General features: G+C 41.5%; 1 protein-coding gene across 1 annotated transcript in view; it reads right to left on the reverse strand.

Moving 5' to 3' along the window:
• Positions 1–27514, reverse strand: part of NO66 (Bifunctional lysine-specific demethylase and histidyl-hydroxylase NO66) — a 77431-nt gene that overhangs the window by 32247 nt on the left and 17670 nt on the right. Inside the window, exons 3-4 of the mRNA XM_067155743.2 lie at positions 16951–17382; positions 8472–8685 (exon numbers count right to left, since the gene is read on the reverse strand). Coding sequence (XP_067011844.2) covers positions 8472–8685; positions 16951–17382 — 646 coding nt within the window. The remainder of the gene's footprint in view (positions 1–8471; positions 8686–16950; positions 17383–27514) is intronic.

Raw genomic sequence — 27514 nt, forward strand, 5'->3', positions numbered from 1 at the left:
AATACAAAACTAAGTTACGTGCATGATAAGAAACTAATCCCAGTACAAGTCACGGTGGGGGGGGCTGGTCAGTGCGGGAAGAGACGAGGAAAAAGGTGAAAACACAAAAGGACAAGGACAATGTCCACATCTTCATACACTGCCATCATGACAAATAGAATACCTGGTGAGATCACTTACCGTTTTGAGCAATGTGCAGGCAGTGTATTGGGTCGATGCATATGTTTGTGCGGTTCTTATATTTTATTTCACTGTCACAATCACTCGGTGTATTCACCTCCACTCTCTATGACCTTCTGCCAACGTTCTGGTAGCAGTTGAATGCCTCGCCTGCAGAACTGTTTTGGTTTTGACTGGAAGAAATCTGTTAGCCATTGGTCAAGAGAAGTTTCGTCAGGGAACATTGCCCCTGAAGGTGGTTAGAAAGAGAGTGGAAAAGATGGAAATCTGAGGGGGCAAGGTCAGGGAAATATGGAGGATGAGGAAGAGGTTCCCAGCCAAGTTCAGCAATTACACCTTTGGTCAATTGTGCTGTATGCGGATGAATATTATCATGGAGCAATAAGACTGGTTGTTGTCTTTGTCTTCAATTTCTCTACCTTACCAATCGAACGCAAATGCGTACAATAGTTGAGTGATCACATTCAAAAAATTGTGTCATTTCCCGCGTTGTTTGATGAGGATACTCATGGAGCAACTCATTCAAGCGATTTTTGTCAAAATCTGAAAGTCTTCCAGAACGTGGATCATTAGACAAGTCAAACCGTCCTGCTCGAAAGCAGGAAAACCATTTTTGTGCTGTTTTTCAGCAACTGCTTCATTCCCGCACACTTCACAAATTGTTCTTGCAGCTCCTGCTGCACTGGATCCTTGGTGAAACTCAAAGAGTAAAATGTGTCTGAAATGCTCACTTTTCTCAACTGGACATTCTATATCCGTTTGTCTGAAATATACACAAATAATACGTTCATAATCAAGAAAACCTGTGTTTCACAACACATGAACTCCAAACTCAGTTAAAACAACGGAATAACCATAAGCAATCCCTTCACGCCGCACTGTTGCCAACCCAAAAGAATACCCCATTAACTTATGCATCATCCCAATACATGTCTTATAAAAGACTACTTCACTGCAGATTCAGTCCCACTTCAGGACTGGCTTTGTAGTTATTTTCCTGAATGTACACCTAAAATTTACACACATTATGCTATACTGTAAACACTTGTTTATCTGCAAGAAAATTATCCGCAGAAGTTTCAAAACTATAAAAAATTGCAAGTGCAGTAATATTTCCACCGCTGTAACTCCTTCACGAGCAAGAAATTTTATAATTTTGCGTTGCGCAGTGGAGGGGTGCACCTGTTGCTCCGACATTGTGAGCGTTACTGACGAAAAGGCAGGAATATCTAACAGCACACTCTGCCCACTCCTAATGGTCCTACCTAAGCGTAGCAGAAGCGCGGGGCCAGTGCTACCAGCTGTTGATGTTCAGGAACAAAAATCCCGTTTATATTTGATCGACCTTTGTACCTAAATGAAAAGGTCAAGATGCTATACCAGAAGTGCTACAGCTGTGTCCAGATAGGCAACGGATGATCAGAATGATTTGAAACAAAGAGAGGTGTCCAACAAGGAAGTGCCCTATCACCACTGCTGTTCGTAATAGTAATGAACAAGGTCATAAAATCTATCAAGAAAATGCAGTGAACCAAACGCCCTGGTATTTGATGATGATGTACTTTTATGGGGAGAGACAGAAGCTGAAGTCCAGAAGAAGCTTAACGAATGGAACAATAAATTAAAAAATTTTGGACTGAAGATGAGCGAAACATTGACAGTGGAAACGACCCTCAACAAGGAAGGAACAAGCTCAAACATATTTCTGGAAGGAGTGAAAATCGAATCAGCTTCCCACTTCAAGTACCTCTGAAGCACAATCTCGAAAGGAAACACTGTTAGGCAGAAAATACTCAGCAGGACACAGAAAGCATCAAACTTCTACAGTCAAGTCAGAAATCTTCTCTAGGACTGCAAAATACCACAAAAAGCAAGAACAATCATGTACCACACTTACTTCGTACCAAAAGTAGCTGGTATCAAGGTTCCTATTACCAGTGTCATAAAGAAACAAAGAAACGTGGACTTAAGTGGTATGGGCACATGATGAGAATGAACAGGGAAACCCCTGCCAGAAAATATTTTGACCTGAATCTCATAGGAAGAAAGACCACAGGGAAGACCAAGAAAATGCTGGATAGAGACTGTAAGATCAGATGTGGAGGAGAGAGGACACAAATGGGAGGATGTACTGGAACAGAAGATATATGAAGACAGAAGGAGATGGCGAGCGCTTGTACACCACAACCAGGAAACTGGAGCTGGGAAATGATGATGATGATTAGTGACATTTGAGGAAGGGCAAAGTGATCATTACAATTTCTCGAGTAATTACTCAAATATATGAAAACAGGGGTAACTCCTGAAAGTAGTGGGAAAGGCATTACACGAAGAAGGTTACTACAGCTATTCGATGCAACTATTTGTAGAGTGTAGTACACACTTTAATATTTACGTACTTGACATCATTATGCAGTTTTCTTGTACATTTGTACATACGTTTGTAGAGTATGTTTCGAAAACTAACAGACATCCAGAAGATCCTAAAGCGAAAAAATGTTAACAATGAGCGCATGCGACACAAATTCTTGAGACATGGTGAAAAAGGACGGCAAGGGGGAAGATTACAAACAATACTAATACAAGTCAAATACATGTTATGATCACCTCTGAAATTAAATACTTACACTAAGTTACATCTTGATGAGTGCTCACCTGTTTTCACTTAACCCTCTCCAGCCCAATGATGCCATATGGCATCATGACATTTAATTTTTTTTCTGTGCTTTGAAAATTATCTTGAATGCCATATTACATTATGGTAGGATACGTTGTGGTGTTAGGAGTTGATTGGTAGCACTGGAGCAGTTCAGTAGTTGAACATCGCCGAAGACTTATGCATGTTCCATGATCATGTCGACTTGGAATTGGAGACTCCTTCACACCGTACTGCATTATAACATGTTTTATTGTAAGTACTATTTATTTTTGTTTCAAATTGTGTTATTTTGGAGATAAAGGATGTAATATAATTATTCTGTATGTAATTTGTTGTTATGTTAAGCTTGACAGGTTTTCTCTGTGTGTAAATATGTATGATGCCATATGGCATCAGTGGGCAGGAGCCATGTCTTAGGTTATGTTTATATGAGGCAATTAGATTTTTATTCAGCGGCCTTTCTCATTATTACTGGTTGTTTTGTGATATTATGTAAACGTTTAACAGTATATTTTGATCATAAAATGTAAGAAAACCTGCCAATAAACAGCACAACTGAAATAAGTAGCCTACTCTTCCAAATTATATCATAATAAATTTTTGTTAGAAGTTGCATTTCAAATTGTTGTGTACTATTTATTCACTTTATTTTTCTAGATGAATCCATTAAGTGAAAACTTTTATCTGAGAAAGAGGTCATTCTTCTTCTGGAAGGTGACGTATCTGACGTTGATATCAGTAATGATGATCACAAGGAAGAAGTAACAACAACCAAATACAGTTGCAGAACCAGTGCCAAATACTATTCCGGAAGTGGGGCTGAATTTTGAAGTAAATGTTGAACCTAATCTGCATGAAGATGAAATACCGTTGGCTCATCGACTTCAGGCAAAAACATCTACTTCTGGCTCACCAGTACCCAATGAGAGGCAGAGGGACTCAAGGTTGCGGTGTAAAAACTTAGAACCTATTTATACAGAGTGCACAGTGAATCACTCTGTTCCACCAGGTGAAATGACTCCATATGAATATTTCAAACAATTTTGTACAGCTTCTCTCATAGACAATTTTGTAGGCAACTCAAATTTATACTGTGTTCAGAAAACTGGATCCTCACTGAACACAAATAAGAATAAAATAGAGCAATTTCTGGGAATTCACATTCTGTCAGGCATAGTCAGGATGCCAAGTTACAGAACGTACTGGGCACAAGCAACCAGATTCCCCCCAATTGCTGACATTATATACCGCAATAGGTTTGACAAACTCAGAAACTTCTTCCACATCAACGATGATAATATGAAGTCACGTGATCATCCAGAGTATGATAAACGTTTCAAAGTCAGGCCTTTTATTGATGCCATCAGAGGTAGATTCGCTGATATTGAGCCCGAGGAGTACAATTCTGTGGATGAAATTATAATACCGTTCAAAGGGTGAAGTTCATTGAAACAATACATGATAAATAAGCCTCATAAATGGGGTGTAAAAGTTTTTGCTCGAGCTGGTTTTAGTGGTATTGTCTACGATTTTGAAGTGTATGTTGGTAAAAGTACTATTTTATAGCCAGGAGAACCGGTTTTAACAATGGAGCATTTATACAAATGGTATTATGATTGTATTTCAGGTTCACAATTTGAAGAACATTTCATGAGGACTTGCATCGCGTGTGCCCAATGATGCCATATGGCGTCACAAAATTTTGAGCATATGAGAGTCTGACATAAATTAAATATGGTGGTTTCATGTTCAGGTCGCACATTTTAGATGAAATTCACAGGAAAATATTTTTTTCCATCACTGCAGATAATTTGGGCTCACACAGTATACAAAACAGTGTTTTTTTGCACTTTAAACTTGTGGGTCGCAATATGAACGTCACCGTCAAAATTAAACTAAACATTTACACTTATTTACAAAATTCTGTTAAGCTCACAGTATGCAGGCTATTATCCATCACAGACTGAAACTCCTGCCGAGCCCGCTGTTGCGAGCTCAGGCGAGTCTCGTACATACTCTGTAAGGGGCGGCTTCATCCGTCGCCGACAGCGGGAGTGTCACGGTCCGTGTCTACTTCGATGCGGACGTTCGGCATTGGGTACCTACCTCCCTCGCTCAGTGGAGCGGGGATAACATGGGACAGATAGAGACGAGTTGCTCTCTTTGCTTTCATCTGAAATTCTGGAGAAAAACTACTCAAGTAACATGGACCAGTATTTTTGGTTTTAAAAACAGAAATAGAATCCAGAATTTCATTTGACATTGAGGACCTAAACTGAATCTGGTTCTTTTTCACCAAGCTGAAAACACGTTCACACTCAGCATTGCTGTGCGGCAGAGTCAGAACAGAAAGCATTAGCCTGGATATCCTATCATACTTAGGAACACCATCAGCTCCACGAATGTTCATCAAGCGAGCCCATTCGGTGTCATCTGTCAGATTCTAACTCTCAACAGTAGCACAGTCATCAATCTGAAGAGCTAGAAATTGGTTCTGAAGTAGATTTATTGCATCCTAAACTGACTCACTGACCTTCCTCGGCAGCAACAATGGAAATCTTTCTATAAAGAATTGTACAGAAGAAAACTGGGTATCTTCAATTTTCAAAACATCTGCAACCTTTGCAAGTTTCAGTACTTCATCACTGAGAGGGAACTTGTTAACAATATAATCACATGCTGTTCAGGGTAAACCCTGGCAGATGAAAAGAATACTCATTTATCTCTACCATTAAGTTTCTTCCCCAAGTTAATTGTCCCGAATTTCACTGCCGGTGGCTTCAAATAGCCTACGCAGTGGCCTCCAAAGTATGCACTAGCCGTGCGTCTTGGTGGGTATGTTATGTACCAACTGATGAGCCAAACTTAGCACACGGGAACGAAAACGCTGGCAACCAGGAATGACTTAGATGGAAAATATGATAACGCCCAATAACGGACCATTCTCTATGGCAGGGCCTCTCAGGGTGCATGCGCGTGGTGCATGCACTGTGCACGGTGCAAAAGACGACTTCGCTTGGTTGACCAGAGTGCAGACCCCCCACTCCTCTCTCCCTACACCTGTCTCCCCGTTCGGCCTGTCTCCGCGTTCCTCACCTTCACTGCTGTTTCTCCCCCACTGCGAAATGTTTACGTGTGGTGAGCGGAGATGCACAGTTGTATGGGACAAGGTTACCAGTGTTATTAAAAAAATTAAAAAAGTGAATTAGAAATACACATACATGTTTGAGAGGAATGTAAACATAATTTTTAAAAAATGCAGAACCCGTAACCAAAATGAAAATGCTACAGTACTGGAACAAAACTCATTTGTGGATATAGAATGCTCTTCTTCAAGCTGTTTCAACTTCCTTAATTCTTTCTCTCTGATGTCTCCTATGATTTCACAATAATTTTCCGAATGTAGTCTGTTGTAGTGTCTTTCAATAGATGATTTTCTTACGCACGTAATTATCGTCCCACAGATTAAGCATTTGGCGTTATCGTCACGACAAATAAACAATAAAAAAAAAAAATACGAAAGTTCCCAGTTCGATTGAAATGGACTTTCGGAAGTCTTTGCTTTCTTCGAAACAGGTTGCTCCATTATGTTGTTGTCGTGCGCTTGTCTATTTCACTGATAAACACGTCGTCTACCACCAAACGCTTCGTCGCTCTCAGCACACTACACCATCCGAGTCAAGCCGAGTTGAGGCGAAGCGTACCGATGCACAGTGCACAGAGCCTATGCACCTCGCTCTGCACGCGTGAGAGTCTGGGCGTTTGAGAGGCCCTGCTCTATGGGAATCAACATCTATATCATCTGATGGCCAAGTAGGCATCAGTTTTTGGTAATGAGACAGAGTCTCTCATAGTGCATTAGCACTGCCGGTGGTTCCAAGTAGCCTATGCAGTGGCCTCCACGGTATGCACTAGCCATGCGTCTTGGTAGGTGTGCTATGTACCAACTGATGAGCCCAACTTAGCACACGGGGGCGAAACGGTGGCAACCAGGAATGAGTTAGCTGGAAAATTTATAATGTCCAATAACGGACCATTTATATTGGTATTATAAATGTACTTATTCAGGACAAATATTTCAGGTTCCCTGTGGTAATCAACATCTATATCATCTGATGGCCAAGCAGGCATCAATATTTGGTAATGAGACAGAGTCTCTCATAGTGCATTAGCACTGCCGGTGGTTCCAAGTAGCCTATGCAGTGGCCTCCACGGTATGCACTAGCCATGCGTCTTGGTGGGTGTGCTATGTACCAACTGATGAACCCAACTTAGCACACGGGGGCAAAACGCTGGCAACCAGGAATGAGTTAGCAGGAAAATTTATGATGTCCAATAACGGACCATTTATATTAGTATTATAAAACGTAGTTTACCAGGCGAGTTGGCTGTGGAGTAAGGGGCGCGCGGCTGAGAGTTTGCATCCGGGATATAGTGGGTTTGAATCCCACTGTCGGCAACCCTGAAGATGGTATTCCATGGTTTCCCATTTTCACACCAGGCAAATGCTCGGGCTGTACCGTAATCAAGGCCACGGCCGCTTCCTTCCAATTCCTAGACCTTGCCCATCCCATCGTCGCCATAAGACCTATCTGTGTCGGTGCGACGCAAAAAAAAAAAAAAAGTAGTTTCCAGAATTGATAATCAAGGTTCAACTGTATCAGGCACGCTCGAGAGATGCTTCGTGCAGGAAGTTATCATAACTGTCCTGGACTCAGATGGGTGGCATTTCAAGCACACATAGTTGTCTGTTAGACTATGTCTTCAGGCATATTGTAGGATAAGGCACGGCAATGAAAGTGTTTCATTGTTTCTCTGTCCTGCTCCGTAGCTAAATGGTTAGTGTGCTGGCCTTTGGTCACAGGGATCCCGGGTTCGATTCCCGGCAGTTCAGGAATTTTAACCATAATTGGTTAATTCCCCTGGAACGGGGACTGGGTGTATGTGCCTTCTTCATCGTTTCATCCTCATCACGACAAGCAGGTCGCCTACGGGAGTCAAATCAAGAGACCTGCACCAGGCCTCTCCGGAGGCCACATTCCATGATTGTTGTTTCTGTTTTGCAGGTCCTAGGCAATGTTCATGTTAAGTTACTGTTCATGTGATAGCTCCTTTTTAGAGATAGTCAAGTAAGTAGAGTATAATTGTAACCACCTGAAATATACAAGGTGATTCAAATATAAAGATAAATTACTTTAAAATGAATTTACAACCCTTCAAAGTAGAACCCACTTGTTTCTACGATTTCACCCAGCTACCTGGCAACTGTTTAAATTCCCTAAAAGTTTGCTTGTTAGATGCATGCCCATTCAAAGCCCTTGTAATTGTTATGGCATCATTATCCTCGAACTGCAAGCATTCGATTTAGGTTATCAAGACTACAAAACAAGTACCCTATCTGAACTTCAAACTGGATGAAACAGGTGGTCCCACTTTAGTTCCCTAATGGTGCCCATGGTCTCAATGGTAGGGTGAGGATAAAGGATTCCTGTAATATCATTCCTTTTCACGAAAAACAAATATTTTATAGACAGGTGGTAGTGGTGGTGGTGATTCTTTTAAGGGGAAGTACAACTGGGCAACCGTCCTCTTATAGACAGGCATCATATAACATCACGCATATTATATTTACCTTCTCAAAGAGATCAATCCATGACTGGTGCTGGTAACAAGATACAGTGATGTGGAGAGACTTATATCCAGGGACAGTGTAAGCTTGGTGGATCCACCCTCGTGGGAAGTAAAGCATTTCTCCCTCATTGAGAATCAAGTCCATTGCAGGATCCTCCTGAAGATCCTCAGGTCGGTAATCTTTACTAGACTCTCTTGGTAGTTCTTCTCCAGGCCTATAATCAACAACACACACTCTTAAGACTGAAATGAAAATGTATACAAAATTAACCTGTCTAAGAAAGATCGGACAGATTATTTCATTTTTACCAATGGAGTTTCAGAAAATTTATAATCTTAATGGAGATATAGATATTGATGAGATTCTCATGAAATTTTGAGGCAGGCTCCGATTCGTGCAATACAATCCTTCCCAGAGAGCAAGGTTTGGAATTAAAATTTATAAACTCTGTCAATGTGCATCTAGATACTGCTCCCAGTTCAAAATTTAGACCAGACATGACGAACAGGGTGATACTCCAGCATCAGAGGTAGTACTGTTAGATATGAAAATCCATGCCTCTTTCCAGTCATTCGACCGGGTCAGGCCTCATCTAGTGGCGAGGATAGGAATTGTGCCGGCTGCCGAAGCCTGTCGCACTCCTCTGGAGAAGTGATTAATGAATGACAGATGCAATGAAATGTTCATGGAGAGTGTTGCTGGAATGAAAGATGACAGGGTAAACCAGAGTACCCGGAGAAAAACCTGTCCCACCTCTGCTTTGTCCAGCACAAATCTCACATGGAGTGACCGGGATTTGAACCACGGTATCCAGCGGTGAGAGACCGGCGCGCTGCCACCTAAGCCACGGAGGCTGGTACTGTTAGATATAATAGAAGCAAATTTGAATAAATGTCATACAGTATATAATGATAATTGGTATATGTTTCTTTTATAGATACCATATTAACTGGTCTGGGATGCATTGATATTAAAAAAGAAGTACAAATGATCAAAGCCATGTATGAAAAGTGTGTAATGTGAAGACTAAGATAGGGCAAACAAACTGGTTCAATGGATACTTAATTTCAAGACTGCACTGTCACCGAAATCGACTTTCAACCTATTAGATCGTACTACGTACATATAGTACGTGTTGAAGAGACATTAAGTACAGAACAAATATGGTCAACTGGACGCCAGTTGGATCCAAACCCACAACCTCCCGATTTTGTGCCACTTTTTTTAGATAACATAGAGAGAGAGAAAAACATTTATTTCTGCTTCCCCCATTTGGAGTATAACATCCTTATGCTTTTGCGGTAAGGCACACCAGGCATCGAATTCTTTCTCACGGAGTTGTTGTAGAAGTGAGGCCTTGACTGATGGTTATTCAATATTCAGGAGTAGGCCAAGTTTTTCTAAGCACTTCTCTGCTTGGAGGTCTCTGGTATGGTTAATGTGTACATTGTTGGATCGATAGAGAACTTGGCATGCATTAATGTGCTGTAGATAAGCCTCCTAACCGCACTTGAAAAGACTAGAATCCTTTACACTTTTTAACCAAAGTATAATATGCTGTCTGGAGTATCTATTGGAAACTGAAAAACTTCTTTCAAAGTGCTTTTGATAAGTTTGTCAGTATCAGTTAGGAACCTCGCAGGTTTTCGATGTGCAGGTGTAGTGCAGATCAAAGATGGGCAAATACAGGTTGATAATACATTAAATTTCTGGTGTGGTTGCAGTAGTGGAGTTGATGCTAATGCATCTAGTTTACTCTTAAGTTTTCCCACTGCTGGGCTGAATGCTCAGACAGTTGAGACGCTGGCCTTCTGACCCCAACTTGACAGGTTCGATCCTGGTTCAGTCCGGTGGTATTTGTAGGTGTTCAAATACATCACCCTTATGTCGGTAGATTTATAGGCATGTAAAAGAATTCCTGCGTGACAAAATTCCGGCACCTCGGCGTCTCCGAAAAACCATAAAAGTAGTTAGTGGGATGAAAAGCAAATAACGTTATTATTAATTTTCCCATCGTTAATTTAGCAACAAATACAGTAGCACTGCGATAGTTTACTCCAACGTAGCGGTTTGTCTCTGCAGGAGTTATACAACCTGTGACTCAGAACGGTCGATCCGGCAACACTAGTGACACACAACGCTGCACCTGCGTAGCAGCCGGTTTTTTACCACCTGCTCCCAACGTTGCTCAGTTAAGGCCCAGCATTATTGAGCCACACCCTCCCCATCTATCACTACATAAATCAGCGATCCAAGCAATACCTTAGTGAAATATTCATGGGGAACAATATTTGAGGCCCGGATCGTGTCGACTGGGCAAGGCACATACATAACCCTGAGCTGAAAACCCCCCCTTGTAATCAGGGAACAAGGGCAAGACTACATCTATTTGAAATAAAAGAAGAAATGGTTTAAACCAGGGGATTTATTAAATAAATATAAGAGAAAAAAGATTAAACCAAGAAAAGAAAATCACACGAAATAAATAGGGGAATTAATCGAAATACTGATGGACATACCTTGTTCTTTTTCACATAGTTGAAACATGGCGTGAAAACTCACTAATACTCTTCAAAAATATTGATACGTAATTTAAAATGCACACTGCTCCTTGACACATCGCTATTACAATACCAGCAGCTTCCTTTCATCATAAACTATTCAACCAGGTCGCCCGTTTTACCAAGATTCAAATATCCAAGGCACTGCATCCTAATCACATCAGGCAACTGACAATGCGAAACGTTCGCACAACAATAAGCAGTGCCGGAGAACAAAAGGCAGATAAGAATAACGACAGATGAGACTGAGCACAGCCTCCATGGACCAATCAAAGCCAAGACAAGACCCAAAGAACACAATAGGTACGCCCATGCGCAAATATGAAACCAACATGGCGGGTACTCAAGCTGAGCATCAGCCATGAATAATAAATAAATATAATTCTGCGCTGAAAACCAAACAAGGCGCAGAATTTGAAAGACAAATACAACAGGTCAATCGGCATACCAACCTTTCCTCTCCCACACATTCGAACTCACATGCATACCACATTCACTCACACACAATGAGGGTATCGGGAAAATAAAACACGAACGGCCGTTCAGATTTCGTAGTCAAATACAAACCATAAATTATGACTCCACGGTCATTACCAGTGGGTCTCACGTACTCAAATGTTTGCGTGCGGCGTGCAATTACACATAAGATCAGAATTGGACATTACTTTATTCACATCACTGGCATGTTGCGCCTTGTACAACCAGGATTGGTATCTCCAGCGGTCGAGACAAGGGGCACATCATGAGGATCACGCAGTATTAAAGCACGCAGTGCACCAAATCATAACCACAGAGACCCTTTTTCAATCATAACAACAAAACCACAAATACATTTATTCAAAGCACATCGTATGACGGAGCGGAAAGATGTATGCCATCGACCGTAACATACGGGAATAAATCGTCACCAAATTTAAATACAAACCAAATATCACGTACCTGTGATTATCAATGGTAAAATCGAATAGCAGTTAGCGTGAAAGGTCCAGGCTTGAACACATTAAATGAATATTTAAAACATAAAAAGGCCACACCAAACATAGCAGCAGCCATTGTTAGTATCTGCCCCACATAGAACAGCAGAAGAGCTCCACAGAGTAAAAATTATCGCTCAGCAAAACGAACGACCTCACAGATAAAAACATAGCGTGTGCTGCTCCCTACTGGACGTCATTAGACTGACACACAAAACTGAAGGAAGCTATTTACATAATTAAATGTCAAATCGTGGAACATGCGATAAGCATGGTTCATTATACAATATGTATGTTCTTCCTGGAACTCTGTTGATGAATGTTCCGAAAATGTGGTCAGTTGCAATTTTGTAAAGCGCCGGCAATAAGAGAGAACCCTGCATTATACCTTTATTGAAAACAATTGGTTTGGTCTTCTCGTGGTGGGTTCTATTTGAGTAGTATATTTCAGATTGTAGTGCCATTATTAGAGGTAACAGGTAGAGAGCCTCTTAGAGGCAGCCCTGCCCATGGAGTGGCGCCCCTGCCTACGTGAGTCCCAGAGCACGCTGACCCAGTGTGCAACATCTGGTAAGGGGTTCCAGCTCAAGGTAACGAGCGAAGACCTCAACGGCAGCAAAAACAATTAATATGATTCGGTATGGTAGAGCTGGCGGAGGAAGCAACCCATTCCTCTGGGGGTAGTACAGATGGAACAAACTGCCTTGTGGGATGAGGAGGGATCCTCAAAGGCTAAGGGAGTAAACCATGAAAGAAAATCCTCAAATACGTTAGGCCTAGCAAGCCATTAAAAGAGCTTATTTTTAGTTACTTTCAGAACACATAAGAGCCTCGGAACGCATTTATCAACTAAATTAAGACGCCAGCAAGAGCAGACTCATGTTAGGGATGATGGTTTATGGCCTGATGATAGACAGGGTCTTGCAAAAATCTCGGAGGAGACTAACACGGATTGGGACCATCACCTTACTCAGTCTCACAGGAAAATGTGAAGAACTAGTGGACCTCGTGGAAAGGAGGAAATTAATGATACTGGGGCTGAGTGAAACCAAATGGAGAAGGAAAGGAATGAAAAAATCAAGAAAACAGTATACACTGTATTGGCATGGAAATGACAGAGATGAGAAATGATGTTGGTTTCATCACGAGTAGAGATCTACAAGGAGTCACTGACATTCAGTATGTCAGTGAGAGAATAATAAAGGTGACTGTGCATTTAGGGAAAGAAAAACTAACTTTGGTACAGGTGTATGCACCTCAAACTGGATGTTGTCAAGAGGATAAGAACCAGTTTCTTGATGATTTGGAAAAAGTACAAAGAGAGTAATCATTATAGGAGCAACCGAAGTTTGTGGAAAGACAAGTATGAAAATAAAGGAGAAGGAAACACCTTGGTGGAATGAAAGAGTGAGAGTGAGGAGGATCTGAATGCACAGATTGGGACGGATAGAACAGGATATGAGAACATAATGGGACCGCATGAATATGGTGGAAGAAATATGGAAGATGAACATCTCCTTGACTTCTGTATGAGGAATGGGTTGGTGGTGGAAAATAGTTCATTCGAGAAGAGACAGAGCCATGACATAACATGATTCAGTTGGGATGGACTACAAAAGACTGTAATTGATTATGTCATCTCAGATGAAGAAAGGAGCAGAATGGTAACAGATGTCAGAGTAATACCCAGCGAGAGCCTTGACAGTAACCACAGTCTATTAGTAGCGGACCTGAGAAACTTCTATGTTCCAAAAGTACAGAACAGGAAAATGTCATAATTCAAAGCATGGGAACTCAAAAAAAACGGATAAGAGAACTGAGTATCAGTAACCAGCAGTTAGCCCATTACAAATACTGTATGCCTTGTGTTCAAAGCATTAATGAACACTTAGGCATTGATCTGTGACGAATAGAGCTTTGTAGTGTTTGATTCTCAATAAACATACTGCATAATTCTTGAGGGGACAAAAGGAAAAAGAGATTTCCGTCCCTGTAGTTGAAACGATTATTCAGGTTCCAATGAGTTACCCGGACGATTTTTATTGAAAATGAACTGCACCCATGAACACCTTCAGTGCAGATCACACACCGGGTGTGTGGCGCTAGTTTACAAGAATGTGCAAAGCACGTGCCTAGCGCAGAGGTGCCAACCTTTGAAGTGGATTATCAGTAATCACCCTCCGCCCCAGAGAAAAATTTCGAGTCAAGTCCAAAGCGTGCTCCTCCCTTCTCGATAATGGCACCCATTTTGTCCCTCCCTCTAGCAATCCATTCAAAAGTATATCATGTTACACAATAACATTTGTACACACAACCTGTTAGTTCTGTTATAAAACATTCCTTGTACCTAGTTTCTCATGAAGCAGCTGCTTTTCAGTGTAGTTTTTCTTGAAACATCCTTCACACTGTGATAACATTTTTGTGTTCTTAACCATAAGCAATTCCAGTGCAGATGTGCTTAATGTAGGCCTCACTTCTTTCTGTCAACTGTCAGGTACACTTAACACGGCAAATACAACATCAATGAAGGATTTATAGTAAAGAAGAGCAGCGCATGAGCTCCTTCATTCATAATGAATTTTACAACGCTTATGGACAGCAAGAGCAAGTCACGATAGAATAAGTATCGTTGCCAGCTCAAAAGGATTGAAACGAGGACGATTAAGGAGAAATGTACAATCCGTTCGAGCCTGTTTTCCTTCTTTTATTTTTTCCGTAGAACATTATTTTTCTTATAATGTCAGCTTTTCCGTAATCATTTTCCCTTTGTCCGTAAATCCGTAATCGTGAGGTGAAATCCGTAATCATTACGGACAATCCGTAATAGTTGGCACCTCTGCTAGCGCATCATGGGACGGGTGTTACAAAATGTGATTCACAGGTTTCATACATGGTAAGACAGACTCTCCTTGTCATCCCGCATATCGTGTTAAGTCCAATCTACTAGCAACTTCATCTGTAGCCATATATGCGTGCGTGTATTCCGTTTTCCGCGTATTTACTTTCCACACTTCTCGTAATACGTCGTCATTCTTTTTGGGATCTTTGAACAGCAAGACAACTTCAATGAAAGGTAAGAGATTGAATTTTCTGTTCATTATTACTTCAAGAGAATTACGAGTGATTCCTTTTCTTAAATACATTCCACTGCTGCAGCAAGTTCAGTGAAAGAACAAAACTTGTCATTCATTCTTGCATCATATTTACGAGAAACATGAAAGCAGTTATAGTAATAATATTTGACTGTGTCATAATGCTGATGTTATCAGTTTATTTATATTTTGTTCCTATGGCCAACAATGCAGTTCCTTCAACATCACGAAACCCACACATGAGCTAGCCATGTATTAGGATGCAAATATTCATGTGAATCTGCACCACAGTACAAGTTCAGGAGATGTCGCTTCATGTTTCAGCAGGACTGTTATGTAATTTTAATCCGACGACATATACCAACTAAAACTGTTAATTTTAATTTCATGTACAACCTATTTTTAACGTTCGTTGTTTCTATGTCATGACTTGTCAAGTGTACATAATAACTGGCTGAAGATGATCTCATGGGAAGTTTGAAACTAGTCCCAACTTTAATGTAGTCTTTATATTAGTAAAAGTATTGAATAGGTAGAACCATTTTTAGCTTTTTGCTTTCCTATTTGTTCGATAGAACTCGTCCTACAAACGTTCAAAACTCCAATAATTACAACTTAGTAATATGTTAAGCAGGGTTACTAAAATGTTATGGATAACACTGGGATGCATCCATTAGGTTGGGGATATTGCCTAACGTGTTCTTTTACTCTGTGTCTAAGTTAGGTGTGTGTGTGTGTCCTGTTACTATACAAGGGAAGAAAAAATAGCTGTGATAAAGGTATTTCACTAACCTTACCCTCTGCTATGATTACAATCTACAAAATATTTGGTGATAAAGATAGAGGAAACAGAGTATCAGTTCCATCGTTAAGGTGCTAGGTCAAGCACAAGCAGACAAAGAGGGGTTTAAATACAGTCTTGGTGAACATCAAATCTGCCCTAAACTCACAATCCATCATGCAAACTGGAGATGACTTCGAAGGCTCAACAACATTTCATTTCCTCAACGGAAAAAAGGAACACAACCCTTGAACCACAGGCAAAAACAAAGAAATACTTCAATATGGGTTCCATATGAAGATATAATTCACAGATGATTTCTGGCAGCAGTAGGAGTGCCAGGCTGAGTGGCTCAGACAGTTCAGGCGCTGGCCTTCTGACCCCAACTTGGCAGGTTCGATCCTGGCTCAGTCTGGTGCTATTTGAAGGTGCTCAAATACATCAGCCTCATGTCGGTAGATTTACTGGCACATAAAAGAACTCCTGCGGGACTAAATTCCGACACCTCGGCGTCTCCGAAAACCTTATAAAGTAGTTAGTGGGACGTAAAGCAAATAACATTATTATTATTATTAGCGGAAGGAGTACTAGACTACCTCTTAAAACTGCAAAACTACCACAAGGTTAGATGTCCTCATAGCAGGCAACCGAATCTCCAAGTAAGGGACATTGTTTTGTTATAAGACGATGCGCTGCCCAGGGTGAAGTTGAGGAGAGCTCACATCAAGGAACTAGGGAAGAAATGGACGAGTAAGGACAACCCCTACATCAGCCAGGTGAATCCAGGATAACATGACCAATACAGCTCGTCGACCCTCTCGAGACTGCCCACGCTGGGGAGGATGTTGGAGATCCTGCCTAAAGCATGTTCTTTTACCCCATGTCTATGTGTGTATAATTGTTTATGTGTGTGTTCTGTTACTATAAAAGGGAAGAATAGCTATGAAAACAGTGTTTCAATAACCTCACTTTCCTCTACAACACATTATCCAAATAAATCCAGTATTGGGGCAACATATAAAATTCTTATGTGTAATATTCCAGGTTATGAAACACTTCATAAAAACTTACCTCGGTTTATAAAGTTTCCACTGCTTTTTTCCCTCGACCTGTAAGACAAAAGCCTCAATGTCATCATAGTGTGGAGCAAAGCCTTGAGAATCAGGAGGTGTAAGGTAGATGTTGGCTCCAACATATGAACAGAAGTATTCCTGAAGTGTGGCAAGGAGAACACCTAGTCCTGGAAAGTAGGACTGAGGATTCAGCAGACGTACTGAACACCCCTTGTTGTAAAAGTCCCACACTTCTTTGCGTGTTGCTCGGCCTTGTGGATTGAGTGTCTTACGTTTCCCATTTGCATAAAGAGTTATGTCTACATTTCTTCCATACGCTAGGTAGTTCTTGCTCAGAGCATTGTCGATCATTTTAGTTGTTACAAGGTCACAGTAGTAGTTAGGGGTAGGCCGTCGTCGAACGTGCATGGGCTTCATCTCCCAGGCAGTCCTGGAAGCAACGAAGTACAAAATGTTATTTCACTTTTATACACTGACGAGTAAATTTAAAAAAAAAAAAAAAATTGCAACACTTCAATATATTTGAGAAACTGAGATATAATATAAAATTTTAAGACACCTTGAACTACACCCCAAATTAATAAACATGATAAAATTGACTCTCACTACCATCAAATCAAAAATGGGGTTTAGGGGTGAAAAATCAGTCATTTGAAATTAAAACTGGACTATGGCAGGGAGATGGGCTCTCACCACTGTTATTTAATTGTGCTTTAGAAATGACAATAAGGGAATGGTTTAGGAAATGTCCCCCAAAAATAAAAATTGGCCAAAAAATCAAAACAAATTGCCTGGGATTTGCTGACAATGTACTATTATTAGCAGTTGGCATAAAAGAAGCAAAAACCAAGATATCAGAACTTCAAAACATTGCAAATAAAACTGGCCGCAAAATATTGTAACGTGTTGGCAGGGTAACTAAATGAATAAATGAGTACAGAACCTGGTAGCGTCCTATTTCTAAGATTTATTTTCTACGCACTACAATTACATATTTACACACACATGGTTGCCAAGCTTACAATTTACACAAGTACACGGATACACACTTACACGGTTCGCGCTCTCTTTCTTAGTTTCTCGTGTTCCAGCTACGATGACACACACAGAGAATCTTCGATTATTTACACTACACCCACCCAGCCACTCAGTCACACCCGTTAGCGCTGTCACAGTCCACAGCCTTAATGTCAGTCTCGCAGCTCGGGGATAGTATCCGCTGTTCACTCAATCCATCGAACTCTGTTCGCAGTCTGCACACAACGGCACCTAGTGTTCCCTTCGCGCTGCTCCAGAACACCCAAGGTTCTTCTCCAGCAGCCGGCCTCAAGAGACTCGCACACATGATGGCAGGGAAACAGGAATGAGTCCTCAGCTCCAACAGACAGATACTCCATCAGACTGATGCCTCAACCCAGGCTGCACTCTTTGCTAACTCACACCAGCAAACTCAATCTCACTCTCACTCACTCACTAACTGCAGGCAAGCAACTACTCTCTTATACAGCTGCGCCAAGAACCTCACGAGATGGAAGACTCCAGATTAATCTTCCGGTAATTTCCGTAGTCCTCTGTTGTGGGACTGCGGAAGGAGGCGAGAAGGCCGGCCTAGCACTCAAGTGTTCCTCATGATTGGCGCGGTCGAGCGTAAGGGGATGGGCCGATACGGTGACAAGCCCGGCCCATAGCAAGATGGCATGGCGGATGCTATAACCATTACATTGCCCCCTCCTTAAGGCTGCTCATTCCGAGCTGCTCCACGATAAGCTGCAATACGGTTTGTTCAGTTGGCCACCACCTTCCCATGGGGGATCCGCTGGGTCCGGTTGACAGTGTCCTCGTTTCCGTTGATAACGATCAGCAAGTCCTCGCGTGGCAGCCGGAACATTGGTGGTTTTCCTTTCGTCCACACCCGCGTCTACTTTCAGCGCTTGAACGCCTTCGTAGTCCTCTGGTGTGCTGCCCGGGACTGGTTTGCTCACCCCAGATTTAGCCCTGCTAAATTTCCTTTTCTTCCGGGGTACGGAATTTGATGTTCCTATTGGCACGGAGCTTCGTGCCGAAACGAGTGTCTTGGTCAGGTTGCATCCTCGTTCATTGGTCATCGGTTCATCTTCCATCGGTGCTCTGTCTCCTAGTAGGGGTCCCTCCAGCCGTGCCGCTGCAGTCGCTGCCTCTGTCTCATGGGCCATCTTCAGAGCCTCTACGTAATTCTGTTTCCTGCCGATCGTCCTCCAGGGATAGATCTCAGCGCCACGTACTTTATCACAGCCGTCAGCCGCCTCTAGCTTGGTGTCACCTAGGGATAACTCTTCCACAATCACGTCACCTAGTCGCTCGATCTCGGCGTTATATCGCTGCGCTTAATCCTCTCAGTTTCGAGAGAGCGCACTTTGTTTTCCGACTTTAACTGCTCACAAAAATGTGACACTGCATTGTCTTTGAACTAATTCATCGCTCGCACTGCTACAGCCTTATTTGGGTGGTGTTTTTCTACAAAATTTTGCACTGTTTCCCACATTTTGCACTTCTCTCGAATCTCAGTTGAAGTGAGAGATTCCATTGACTTTTCCTTCTCCTCTTCCCCGGACGAGATCTCCATAACCTCCTCCTGTTGTTCACGATGCAGATCCATCAGCTCGTTGGTGGTCAATTCCTGGCGATGTTCTTCCACCAACTCTTGAATGTCCACGTCATTCACCTTCAGCACCATAGTCTTCCCTAAGGACACAATTTCATCGACAATCAGCGGCTCATTGTCACCAACAATCCCCTCAAAGTCACGTCCAAGAACACAGTCAGGCCACAGCTTTCCCTAAGCGGAAGTGAGAGTTCTCTTGGTGACTCCATCGCAGGCTTTATCAATGATCTTCAGGCAGTTCACGACGGGGAAATGATTTCTTCTAAACTCTCAGAGGGTAAGGTTTGTTCCTTCGGTCACTTCGAAGCATCGCTGAAATAGTGCTTTGGTGTATAGCTTCTTGAAGTTCAAAAGGACTTGCTAATCCATAGGCTGCAGTAGTGGAGTACTGTTGGGAGGAAGCATCTTAACCTTAACGAACTTGAATTCCTACAGTAAGTCATCCTCAAGACCTGGAGGATGAGCAGGAGCATTGTCCATAACGAGCAAGACTTTGAGCAGCAGATTATTTTCTGAAAGGTATTTCACCACTACAGGACCACTCGTTCATCCATTCAACAAACGAACAGGGGAGGGGAAAACGTAGGCACACGTGACGCTCGTATTGCAGAACCTCACTCACTTATCAAGTTACAATTAATTTAAAATGTTTGCTCATCTTGCAAAACACTCGTAGCCAAGTTACTCGCATTCTGAGGTTTCACTGTAACACCAAAAAAGTAAGGTGGTGGAACAACATACTAGCCAAAATGAAAAAAGAGTTTAGGATGCTGTACAGAATACCATCTAGAAATGGTATGTGGGACGTATATCATAGGGAACTCACTGAGTATAACCTAGAGATACAGAAAGAAAAAAAGAAAATCTTGGAGACTGTTCTGTGAGAAAGTGGAATCACACACTGAAACAGCATGGCTCCAGAAGGTTCTGAAAGCAGCCCATATAAATCAAGTGGGGACACTGGAGAAACCAGATGGGTCATTTACTCAGGCAGGGAGGGACACGCTGGAGATACTAATGGCGTGTCACTTTCCTGAGGCTGAGGAGATGATAGAAGAAGAAACGGTTGGAACAGAGACTGGAGCTCAAAGAGCAGACTGGAACTGTGCCAACAGAATAATAAAACATAACCATGTAAAATGGGCAATCAATACGTTTCATCCTATAAAGGCTCCGGGGCCAGATGAGATACTTCCGATACTCCTACAGGAAGGACATGAGATACTCGTCTATGCCCTGACGGACCTTTTCAGAGCTAGTCTAGCTTTAGGGTACGTGCCAAAATCATGGTCTGAAGCTAAAGCAGTATTCATACCTAAGCCTGGAAGGGCAAATTATGCCCAAGCCAAAGCATACAGACCATTATGTTTAATCTCCTTCATGCTGAAAGCAATGGGCAAAATTCTGGACAAATATATCAGAAGAACGGTGCAACTGAACTCAACGTTACATGAAAATCAGTTTGCATATAGACCCGGCAGATCCACTGAAGTAGCACTCCACCAGTTGGTTTGTAAACTAGAGGAAAGCCTAGAATATAAAGAAATTGCACTGGCGGCATTTCTAGATATAGAAGGAGCCTTCAGCAAAGCAATACAACCTATGACTCTATGATCAAAGCATTGGAAAAGAGCAAAGTGAGTAAAACCGTCGTCAAATGGATTAAATCCATGTTAGACGGAAGGAAGATAAAAGCAACTCTGTTTGAAGAAACGCTGACGGTTAGGGCCACCCGAGGCTGTGCTCAGGGAGGAGTTCTTTTGCCTCTACTGTGGAACTTCGTGGTGAACAAAATCATAGCTATGCTCAACGAACAGGGTTTTTATATACAAGGACATGCAGATGACCTAGTGATGGTGGTACAAGGTAAGGTGATGAGTGTTATCCAAGACTTCATGCAAAGATCACTTAACCGTGTGAAGAACTGGTGTAGGGGAGGAACAACTATCAGTCAACCAGAACAAGATAACTCTGGTCCCTTTTACAAGAAGGAGAAAATTAGAGGGAAGGAGATCACTGAAGCTCTTTGGGCAAGACATGTATATGAAAGAACAGGCACTGCACCTAGGTGTAGTTTTAGATAAAAATCTAACCAGGAATCCACATATAGAAAGGAACATAACCCAGGCCTAGAACTTGCTGTATGCATATAAAAGAGCCGCCAGGAAGACATGGGGCCTAAGACCATCAACGGTAATGTGGATATACACAATGACCGGGCGAGTTGGCCGTGCGGTTACAAGCGCACAGCTGTGAACTCGCATCCGGGAGATAGTGGGTTCGAGCCTCACTGTCCGCAGCCCTAAAGGTGGTTTTCCGTGGTTTCCCATTTTCACACCAGGCAAATGCTGGGGCTGTACCTTAATTAAGGCCACGGCCACTTCCTTCCCATTCCTAGGCCTTTCCTGTCCCATTGTCGCCATAAGACCTATCTGTGCCGGTGCAACGTAAAACATATAGCTATATACACACAACGATCATTAGACTGTTGATGGCCTATGCTGCAACCATCTGGTGGCAGAAAGTAAGTCAGAGAAAAGTTGGCAGTAGATTGGATAGCCTACAGAGAACGGCATGCATAGCCATAACTGGGGCTATGAGAACTATGCCGACAGAAGCCTTGAATACTTTACTAGACCTCATCACTACGCAATTACATTAAAGGACAGGCTAGAATGAGTTCATATAGATTGGCACAATCAGAGTGCTGGAATGCACAAAGACCCAATCTAGGACACTGGGAAAATTAACAGAGTAATAGCAGAGGAAGTTCTTCTGATAATATGATACCAAAGTACAACTTTGAAAAACCGTTTGAGACCCAGACAATTAAAAAAGTCTGGGACATCAACAAATGGAATACTGAAAAAAGGATATAGTGTAGTGGACTGATGGCTCAAAGACTGGATGGAAAAGGAGAAGGGATCAATGGGGGAAGACCTGAGAGATCAATTTAGATGAGCCTGGGCAAACACACTACAGTCTTTCAAGCTGAAGAGATAGCTATCACAACATGTCTTGAAGAAAATCTGAAAATGAACTATAGGAATAAGAATATTTTCATTTTTACAGACAGCCAAGCAGCCATTAAGGCACTGGAAGCAGTCCGGATAATATCCAGAATTGTCTGGTATTGCCATTCACTTTTCCTGAAGCTCTTAAAGTACAACAATGTCAAAATAATATGGGTACCAGGGCCTGCAGGTACAGAAGGAAATGAAAAAGCAGATAAACTGGCCAGGACAGGGGCAGAAACACATTTTGTAGGCTCAGAACCTGTATGTGGGATTTCCTAAGGACAAGCCCAACACTACATAGGAAAATGGGTACAAAAGAAACAAATGAAGAACTAGAGAAATACTCCAGGATGCAGGCTTGCAAAGGAAGTGATAAAAGAACCAAATAAGAAGCATACTAAAGAACTGCTGAAACTCAGCAGAGAAAATATAAGATGGGTAGTAGGACTGTTGACAGGACACTGCCATCTGAAAAAACACCTGCACAGAACTGGAGTAATAAAGACAATATATGTAGGAAATGCAATGAAGCAGAGGAATCGACCCAATAAGAACAACCTGCAGCTTTGTAAAGAGAGCAGATATATCTAGGTGGGAATGAAGGAAAAACATAGTAGCAAAAGATCTTACAGGTCGACGCTAATAAGGAACTAAATTTAGAGGCCCCATGAAGAAAAGAAGAAGAATGCAATGGCCTGCACGCAGTCCGAATCTCAACCCACCTGAGCACCTGTGGGACATTTTGGGAAGAAAAATGCATCATCTTAGTCCAAACACTATGCAGCAACTACAGGAAGTCCTTCAAGAGAGACATAAAAACCTTCCAGTCTGTCAAACGCACAACAATTTCAATATAAATTATAACACTATAAACATACATGTTCAACTACTGTGGAATTACTCTGCTCTCTCATGGTCACAAAATTCTGGATAAAATCATAGAGAGTAGATTAAGAGAAATTGTAGATCCTTGGAAAAGAAAAAATATGATTTCAGGCCTGGGAGAACAACACTACAGACCTTATCTTTGCTGTCAGGGTTGCGTTCACAAAATACTAATCTCCAACTCCGAGTAAACTCAGAGTTCACTCTATCCGTTCACAAAAGTAAAGAGTTAACTCCAGAAGGTGTTCAGAAAATGCATTCGAGTTAACTCAGAGTATACTCTTTTTACTCCGCATAAATAGGTGGGTAGATTTAACTCGACATGCGCAGTAATACATTCATTGGTGGCGGTGAAAATTATTAAAATGCGAGTATGCGACATGCAACGACTTCAAATTATTTTCTAGTTGTTGACAAAGAAGGGTGTTATGTATTGAATAAAGGAGATATTTTCGTTTAAAACAGGAAAAATAGGTACCAATTTTAATAATCAGCGGAAATAACATGATTGAATTTTTATAAAAATACCCATGTTATGAATGATCAGCTGATTCATTAACCTTCTGAGTGAGACCATTTAATTATATGATCAGAAATACCACACAGTGCACCACAACTCTCACAAAACGGATCTGTACGAATCAGGTGCTAAGAGCCAAATTACAACCAGAAGTTGCTTTCGTGGGTCTTGCAACTGTCTTTCCTCGTTCACCGATTTTGGGTTTAGAAAGTTTAGGGCCAATGACTCTGAGTAGATGTCGAATGCTGATCCGGGCAATCTGAAATGTTGTTTAAATTCAGTTTCGTCGTAGTTGTTAACAACATAATCTACATAGCCAGTTGTCCTAAGTGGCTTATCGAGCACCAGTGCGGAGCCGATATGTAGACCTATTGGTATTCATGATCAATGTAATCAGACTGTTCCTACGAGATAAAGAATAACGCATATTGCTTTAAGGCACAACTTGGTGAGGAAAGTAGTAACAACTCATATAGCATGCTGCTATGAAGAAACTCACTTGGAAATTAGACATTAAATTCTCGCAAATAAGGTTATGGTAAAATAAATAACCTTCCTTAATTGATTAACCATATTCCGTTACTCTGTATTCACTCCAAGCATTCACGAAATACCATTACTCAGAGTTAACCTTACAAGTTAGTCAGCTATACTCTACTCTATTCCAACTCTATTTTGTGAACGCAGCCCAGGATGTTAATGAAAAAGCCTGGGAAAAACGGAAACCACTTTTTCTAACTATTCCTAGACATCGAAAAGGCTTATGATAGCGTACCAAGGGAGCATATCTGGAAATGCCTAAAAGAGCTGGGAGTTCATAACAGTCTTATTGCAAAAGTGAAGATGCTGTATGATAAAACCAGAAGTTGTGTGCAAGTGGGTTATGGGCTGTCCAAATGATTTGAAACGAAGAGAGGAGGAGTACAGCAAGGCAGTGCTTTGTCACTCATCTTATTTATCATGTGATGGACACCATAATAAAGGTTCTAAAATGGAAGGAGCAACAGAACTTGCAAGCTTTAATCTTCGCAGACGGCGTGGTGATCTGGAGTGAAACCGAAAATGATGCGGAGAAAAAGCTGCAGAAATGGAGTCAAGAGTTAAAGAGGTATGATTTAAATTTCGACAAGGCTAAGACGGTGGTGATAAAGTTACAGAGGGGAGATGACAAACCACAAATCAGAATGACACCAAACAGGACAGTGTTCCAACATTTAAGTACTTAGGTAGTATAGTATCAAAAGACAAACTTGCAAAGTATGAGGTGGACAGTCGAATTAGCAAGGCAACTCAATTTTTTTTTTCTACTTGCTTTACGTCGCACCGACACAGATATGTCTTATAGCGACGATGGGATAGGAAAGGCCTAGGAAGTGGAAGGAAGTGGCCGTGGCCTTAATTAAGGTACAGCCGCGGCATTTGCCTGGTATGAAAATGGGAAACCACGGAAAACCATCTTCAGGGCTGCCGACTGTGGGGCTCGAACCCACTATCTCCCAATTACTGGATACTGGCCGCACTTAAGCGACTGCAGCTATCGAGCTCGGTGAACTCAATTTTACCACCAAGTAAGGCAACTGCGCTGGGATAAACAAGTACCATTGAAAGCAAAGATGACATTATATAAATCCTATTATACACCCATCCTCACGTATAGCTTGGAAACTACCATGTTAATGAGACAAGATAACTCAAATCTCCAAGCTACAGAAATGAAGTTCCTACGTACCATGATACAGAAGACCAGCAAGGATAAGTTTAGGAATGAAAAAGTCTGGGAGGAGGTGCGAATAGGAGATTCCCTACTACAGAGGATTCAGAAAGCAAGATTGAAATGGTCTGGCCATATAAGAAGGACAAGTGCAAGCACGACTGTAAGAAGAGAATATGAAAGAGAAGTAAAAGGAAAAAGACCAGTGGGCAGACCCAGAGGAAAAAGGACAGATATGGTGAAGAAAGATGTCGAGGAGAGACGACAAGATTGGGAGAAAATTATGAGAGAAGAGTGGTTCTTGGACAAAGATGGAGGGGGCTCGTACACTACACCCGGGCAACTGGAGATGGTCAACGATGATGATGACAAACATACATGTAAAAAATACCTGCCTTATCTCTGATTCCGGTTCTGTACTCATATCCTTTATTTATGTAAGAAAACAGAAAGGTACAATAATACTGTATGTTTATAATGTTATAATTTATATTGAAACTGTTGTGTGTTTGACAGACAGGAAAATGTTTATGTCTCGTCTGACTAAGTCGACACTGGAAAGTATGGCTTCCTTCTTAAAAAAAAAAAAAAAAAAAAAAAAAAACTTTGAAGAATAATAGGAACTCGTTCTTCAAGAGATGTATCATGTCTCATAGGCTAAAAGCTGTGATTCGTGACTAGAGCTGGCAACACAGGTTACTGAAAGTGTGACGGTGCAGAAATGCAGTGTAATAACTAATAATAATCATAAAATTTAAGTGAAGGAAATTAAAATATTGATACCTTACTTCTAAAACCTTGTATGTCCCAACGCTCTTTCTACCCATTCTATTCCTTGAAGACTGGTCACACTTCCCAGCTACATATTTATGTGCAGTCCATGAGATTAATTTTCGTTGTACTCATTTTCCTATTCTAGTGTGTAAACGAAAATAGACTTTACCATACCTTATTGTAGGGATGATGTTCGCCTGGAGAATTTACTCCTTCAGTCTAAAACATTAGCAGAAGAAAATGAAGCCAACGAAAATTGGTCTGGTGGGATGCATAATTATCCACACGAGGCTTGGAGGCGCGACCAGTCTTAAGGGAAATAATGTGTAAGAAGAGCATTGGGAGATATGAGATTTTAGAAGTAAGCCAACGATATACTATCCTGAGCCCTAGAACTGCAGACCATCTCCCATGGAAATAGTGTGCTGTTTCATGAAGTGTGGTAATCTCTCTGAGAGATGGTCGCCAAATTCAAACTTAGGTTTATTCTTACTCACCAGATGGTATTAATATCAAGTCATGTTGGTTCTGGATAGCTTTTTTGTTTCAAAAGACCTTGCAACAAGTTGCTTTACGTCGCACTGACACAGATAGGTCTTATGGCGACGATGGGACAGGAAAGAGCTAGGAGTGGGAGGGAAGCGGCCGTGGCCTTACTTAAGGTACAGCCCCAGCATTTGCCTGGTGTGAAAGTGGGAAACCATGGAAAAACATCTTCAGGGCTGCCTACAGTGGAGTTCGAACCCACTATCTCCCGAATACTGGGCACTGGCCGCACTTAAGCGACTCCAGCTATTGAGCTCGGTAGAAAAAAAAAATGACTTTGAGAAACAAATGACTCGTACTTCAATAAATTTGAATTCAGCCTCGTCAATACTTAGTTATTTAATTAATTATTTATTATCACTAGGGCCCAGATTTTTTAAAATGCATATCGCACATATGCAAGTGAATATTTTTAACATTAATGCATATTTTGAACGTTCATGCATATACGGATATATTTTTCTCTTA

This window comes from Anabrus simplex, chromosome 11 (genome assembly GCF_040414725.1).
Source record: "Anabrus simplex isolate iqAnaSimp1 chromosome 11, ASM4041472v1, whole genome shotgun sequence".
In the NCBI taxonomy this organism is placed as follows: Eukaryota; Metazoa; Arthropoda; class Insecta; order Orthoptera; family Tettigoniidae; genus Anabrus; species Anabrus simplex.